The 6,454-nt window shown below is 42.0% G+C and overlaps 1 protein-coding gene across 1 annotated transcript in view; it reads right to left on the bottom strand.

Moving 5' to 3' along the window:
• Nucleotides 1–750, bottom strand: part of FOCAD (focadhesin) — a 120,315-nt gene extending 119,565 nt beyond the window's left edge. Inside the window, exons 1-2 of the mRNA XM_009328075.1 lie at nucleotides 657–750; nucleotides 123–211 (exon numbers count right to left, since the gene is read on the bottom strand). Coding sequence (XP_009326350.1) covers nucleotides 123–179 — 57 coding nt within the window. The 5' untranslated portion in view covers nucleotides 180–211; nucleotides 657–750. The remainder of the gene's footprint in view (nucleotides 1–122; nucleotides 212–656) is intronic.
• Nucleotides 751–6,454: the final 5,704 nt, after the last annotated feature.

Genomic DNA, 6,454 nt, shown 5'->3' with positions numbered 1-6,454 from the left:
GGGGGGGGGAGGCAGGGCTGGGAGGACTCTTCCTTATCACCTTTTTTACAGTCAGGCAGCAGGCCTTGGAACAAAGGTTTCCACAGACAATTCAATCCGTTTAAAGCTTTTAAAAAAATTACCTGTGACTGAATAACTGCATTAGGAAATTCAAACCGCTTCTTGATGTCATCCAACATTTTGGCTCTGTCATATGACACTAACTCTCACTCTGCAAGAGAGATTAAAAAATATACTTAGGACTGGGAAAGAAACCATGCTATTTGCCAGAAGAAAAATACACAAGAGTTATGTTGTACTTAACAGCAGATGTAAGCATTAAAGCATTTTCTTCCCCTCCTAAGTCTACCATATTGCCTTGCTTGATGGTCTTAAACCCAAGAAATGTTGAATACTCATTGGTATTGCACAAAGAATGGGTGATCAACATTCCTTAATGCTGGAGCAAATATACAGTTCCACATGGCACAGCATACGTGTACTCTGAGAACATTTATCCGGGAGAGCATTTTAAGTATATCTCATTGACTTGAAAATGGGACAGCTCAAGAGGACTGTTCACAGTTTCTAAAACATGATTTAAAATGCAAAATTCTCCACAAATTTTTCAATTATTTCATGCAAGAATGGAAGTAAAACAAACAAAAGATCCACACCTGTGAGACTGTAAATGGTAATTATAGTTAGGGGTTCGAACACTTGACAAAAAAACCTTCTCTAAGTTGGAATATGCAGGCACCCACAAGCACATGGGAACCTAAACTGGAGAGACATCAGAACTCAGCTTACCTTGTTGCACACCAATGAAACTGACAGCCAAATGCAAATATTCAAATATTTCAGTTTACTGTAAACACACCTCCAGTCACTTGGGATGGCTTCATTAAAAAAAAAAAAATCACCTAGCACTTGCTGAAAACCTAAGTGTAATCCTTTGCAATAAGCACTGAGAAAACGTACATGCACAGTACTCCAATTTCAAGACATGCTGTTGGTGTGATGCATTCAGAATCTTGCCACTTATTTTCAAAAAGACCTAATTAAACCCTGGAAACATGCAAATGCAGCATGTGCCACAACAAATACCATTCACAGCAGGAAAACTCAAAATTAATAGTTACTACCTCAATGAATATAAATTCCTGGCAGTTAAAATATTCAGCAAAATATGTGAATTACATTTCTGAAAGTTTAGGAGGGGGGAAAAAAAAAAATGTTAACCGCACTCAGAATTATGCCAGTATGGGTTTGTATTGTTTTAGAATAGATTTAACTGCATTTTGAGACAATAGGTGTCCATATAATGAACACACATTAAACTAGAGTTGACATCTTGCTTTTTTTTTTAAAGAAATATGATCACTACAGCAAACAATTCCAGACATACTTAGATCTGCTGAGCATGTCTAAATTCCAGTGGATCTAGATGCATTCAACCTATTTGTATATACCAACTGAGACACAAAAAACAACCCCCTCCAGTTCTACCTAAGAAGAAGCAAAATGATGGAAGGTTCCTTCCTGGGTAGTTTTGACACAAACACACCGGAATTATACGCTGTCTGCCACCAGTTAATTTTTATTATTCATATTAAAAGAAGAAACTACAGTAGAGGATCATGAGAAGCACAGTACGCTTTCAATGGAAGCACAAATCAGTTATTCCAGGCAGACCAGAAGTCTGTTGCCGCCCCCATCAGAAACAATTCCTCGATTTCAATCAATCTACACTAAACATCTACAAGATATTTACAATGCAACACCTATATCAATGCAATTTAATGAACTGAAATACCATCTAAACAATTCTTCAGTCTTCGGCATTCACCCTCAGCAAAGGCACTTGCATATGCACATGGAATGCCTGGAAATTTTACAGGATCACTGGATTATCAAAGCTGGCAGAGACCTAAGGATGCCTCTAGTTCAACCTCCTGTTCAAAGGAAGTTTAGCCATGGTGTCAGACCAGGTTGCTCAGGGCTTTGTCCCATCAGGGCTTGAAAACCTCCAAAATCAGAGAAGGCACCACCTTACTGAGCTGTCCTGATTGATAGAAGCTTTCTCTTCATCACTAGCCCAAGCTTTTTTGCCATAGACTGCTGTGAAAAGCCTCACTGCGTCTTCTTCACTCCCCTCCCATCGGTGCCAGGGCTGCTGTTGGGTACCCCCGAAGCTGTCCCTGCACCCAGCTGAACCAGCCCCAGTCCCACAGCCTCTCCTCACAGGGCAAGGGCAGCAGCTCCACTGTCTCAATGGTCTCTCCTGAATTCATTCCTTCTGGTCAGTGCCCTTCCCTTACTGGCATCCAAAACTGGACATGTCGATATGAGGTCTAATGAGTGCTGAGCAGAGGGGGATAAATCCCACCCTAACCTGGCTCCCCAGGCTGTGCCCTGCTCACACTGCCTGGGGCACTGCCTGCCAGGGCCCACGGCCATCTCCACAGAACTGCTCCACAGCCAGCCCATCCCCAGCCTGTACTGTAAGGGCTGAGGCAAGACAAGACATTTGTCATTGTTGAAATTCCTGAGGTTCCCATCAGCCTGTTCCTCTAGTCTCTCCAGAGGGCAGCTCTGCCAGTGGGCAAACATCCTACCTTTGACACAAGAACACTGTGGGATACAGTGTTGAAAGCCTTGCTCAAGTTGACGTAAATGACATCTACAAATACAGTTATTTTATCCTTTAGTAAAGGCACTCAGGTGCGTCAGGCATAGTTTTTCCTTGGTAAATCCATACCCATGTTTACTCTTCCCAATAAGAATCACTGAATCAGGGTTTAGGTTGGAACAAAGATCTCCAGAGGTCATCTAGCCCAATCCCCTCATCAGAACTGGTCTGATAAGATCAGCTTGCTCTATCCCAAGTTCACACATATCCTGAAAACCTCCAAAGATGGAGTCTCCCTGGGCAAGTTGCTCCAATACTCAACAACCCTCATGGTAAAAAAAAAAAAAACCACAGCTTTTTCCTAATACCTAACAGGAATTTTGGTTTGTATATAATGTAATTTTTGTCTGTATATAGCCAGCTTGTGCCTGTTGCGTCTCATCCTATTGCTGTGCACCTCTGAGAATAGTCTGGTTCCATCTTTTCTGCATCCTCCCACCAGGTAGTTGCAAACGGCAATAACGTCTCTCCTTTGCCTTCCCCTCTTCAAACTGAACAGGCACAGCTCTCAGCCTCCCCTTGTACATTTTGTGCTCCAGACCCCTGACCATCTTGATGGCCCCTACCGGACTTGCTCCAGTGTCCTTCTTGTACTGGGGAGCCCAAATTCTGGATGTAGCACTCCAGATGCTACCTCACAAGTGCCACAGAGAGAGGAACAATCATGGTCACAGGTGTCACATTCTTACTAATACAGCCCAAAATGCAGCTGGCCTTCCTTGCTGCCACACTGCACTGCTGACTCAGGTTCATCTTGGCGTCTACCAGGACACCCCGTCACGGCCTTTTCTGTAGACCTGCTTCCTAGAGAGTCAGCCCCTGCCTGTATTGGTGCATGGGATTATTTCATTCCAGATGCAAGACCCTGCATTGCTCCATGTTGAATTGCAAGAAGTTCCCATCAGACCATTTCTCCATACTGTCTAGGTCCACCTGAAGAGCACCCTACTTGCCAGTGCTTTGAATGCTCTCTGCAATTTGGGGTCAGCCACAAATTTGCTGAGTGCCCTCCATCTCATCAACCAAGTCATTAATGAAGGCACTATGCAGTGTTGCGCCCACTACTGATGCCTGCTGGACACGATTACTTGCCAGTCTGAAAGACTTTGCACCACTGATCACCACCCTTTGAGCCCAACCATCCAGCCAGTTTTCCACTGACTATACTGTCCACTTACCCAGGCCATATTTCACCAGTTTGGTGATAGGGAGACAACGGAAGACTGTATCGAAGGTCTTGGTAAAGTATACAACATCCACTGCCCTCCTCTTGTTCACAGCACAAGTAACCTCATTATAGAAAGCAATGAGGTTGGTCAGGCAGGCATGACTTGCCCTTGGTAAATCCACACTGACTGCTCCTAGTCACACCCTGTTCTTCTTGCATTTAAAAATGGCTTCTACAATGACGTGTTCCCCAACCTTCCCAGGGGCTGAAGTGATACTGACTGGCTTGTAGTTGACTGGATCCTCCTCTTTCTCATGACCAGAAATGTGCTGCAAGAGGATGCACTCCATGATCTTCCCACAGACTGAAGTAAGGTTCACACGCTTGTTGTACTCCACACTGACCTTTTTGCCTTTTTCGAAAAATGGGTCAATGTTTGCCTTTCCGCAGTCATTGCAGGTCTCCATGACCTTATGAAGATTAACAGAGAGCAACCTCACAAGGGCATTGGCCAGCTCTCTTAGCACCATGAAAATGTCCTACTTTTCTTTGTCCAATATTTTACTATTAATGTAACAGTAGAAGCTCCTCTTGTTGCCATTGACATCCCTTGCAAATTTCAATTTGCACTGAGCTTAAGTTTTTCTAACACCATCTCTGTATGCCCAAGCAATGTTTCTAAACTGACACTCTGTAGACTGCTCCTACTTCTGCCTCCCGTATGCTGCCAATTTTGCACCGGAGCACACTGTTTAGTCTCCCAATACATCTAGTTGGTTTCCTGAGTATTGGGGTGGTCTTTTCTTGCACCTTATTCTGTGCTTGTAGCTCTGCCAGCTTTCCTGAGCTCCTTCACCCTTCAAAGTTACCTCTTATAGGGTCCTACCAAAGCGTCCCCTGAATAAGTCAAAGTCTGCTCTCCTGAAGTTCAGGGTCTGTACTCTGCTACTGGCCTTCCTCATCCCACTCTTTCTGGGCTTCAGCCACTTACAACCAAAGGTACCACAAGGAAATAAAATCTCACTGTAGAAAGAGGGAGAAAGCTGCATCCTCAGTTGAACAGACACTTGCATAGTTTCTGATCTGAACTTTAGAATTGGGAACCAAATGAATCAAAAATAAAGATGCCACCCTGCACACTGCTGCAAAGCTTAGATGGCAATGCAATTGCAAAACATTGAGAAAAATGCAGGAATCCACTGCATCCAACTCTAATGGCATTTTTTGAAGAGCACATTAAAAACACATAGTATTGGAAACCTGACAAGCTAGAAGTCCAACATCACCACCCTTAACTACAAAAAAAGAACTTCAAGCATCAAAATTACATCATCATTCAACAAAGCACTTCTGTCCATACTAAAGGAGTCTGCTGAGTGGGCATGGATTTGCCTACGTGCTTAATACTAAGCAAGAAGGGTTCTCTTTCTTTAGAAATTACATAAAAGAATTAGAAGCTATAAGATATAGGTAGGCTAAAACATTTAATGCTTAAGTATTGTGAAGAGAAAAAAAATAATAATGCTTACTTTTATACATCGTTTTATTAGCTATCTCCCACATGGATTTTGCACAGGTACAAAGAGCAGAAAGTTTTTTACCTCGAATACATACTTAATAGAATATCTCTTCTTAGCTAGGCTGCTGATTGCTATTATTTCACACTAGTAAAACACAAACATTAAATGCTATTTTATAGGTCTCCTAATCTATGCATATGATTTCATAGTTATTCTTCTGTGCAAAAATAAGTCTTCTTTCTCACTACACATTATTCAGAACACTTACTTTCTCTCTGCTGACTTTGCACCCCCAAAGAAACAGATCATGGAAGATGATTACTGGCAGTGTTGTCAGAGTACCATTAACATTTCATCCTTCTGAGAAGAGGCAAAAAGTTCACAGACAACATTTAGCAAATTTAAAAATCACCAAAAGAAAAACTTTAAGGACGTAGTACCCAGTCAAAGGGTAGTGGCTACTGTTCTTTGAAAGCTTTGAAGAGATACACTTCCACGTAACATTCATATTGGCATCTGGAGGTCAACCGAACTTAGCCGTTCAAGACTTCAATCAGAAAATGGTTAGGAATTGCTAAATGCATTCTTGAGCTGGGTACACATCCCCATGATGCAATTTATTCATTTATATCCCACTTCTCAAAGCGTCATTTCCAGCCTTCCCAATAGCAAATAACCTCCATGGAAACATCATACAGTCATTTGTGCACTCTGAGAGTGATGGTATAATGAGACAAAGACAGTAAGAACATGTTTAAGAGAAGAACAGCTGCTGTTGGTAGTAACTGCAGAGCCAAAGGATAGTCAAAATAATTGCAGAAAATTCCCAGTATTATTTATAAAATGGAACCTCACCACTACCTAAATTTGGAGCTAGTAAAAAAAAAAAACCAAACATAAAAGCTATCCAGGTTAGGTCAAAACTTAGACACTGTGAAGAGAAAGAAACAAAACAAAAAGGTGAGGGCTTTTTCCTTCTTCAATTTAGGTAGCTACTTTAATTTGGAGACTACTTCTATTGATTAAAGAAAAAAAATCTGAACAACTGCTTTGTCACTTTTAGGAACCATGGTTACTGCCCACTCTTGTCAGTAT

The sequence above is a fragment of the Pygoscelis adeliae genome, unplaced genomic scaffold, assembly GCF_000699105.1.
Source record: "Pygoscelis adeliae isolate BGI_AS28 unplaced genomic scaffold, ASM69910v1 Scaffold45, whole genome shotgun sequence".
NCBI lineage: Eukaryota > Metazoa > Chordata > Aves > Sphenisciformes > Spheniscidae > Pygoscelis > Pygoscelis adeliae.
Note: the sequence above shows the minus strand (reverse complement) of the source record. Positions and strands in the feature narration are given on the sequence as shown.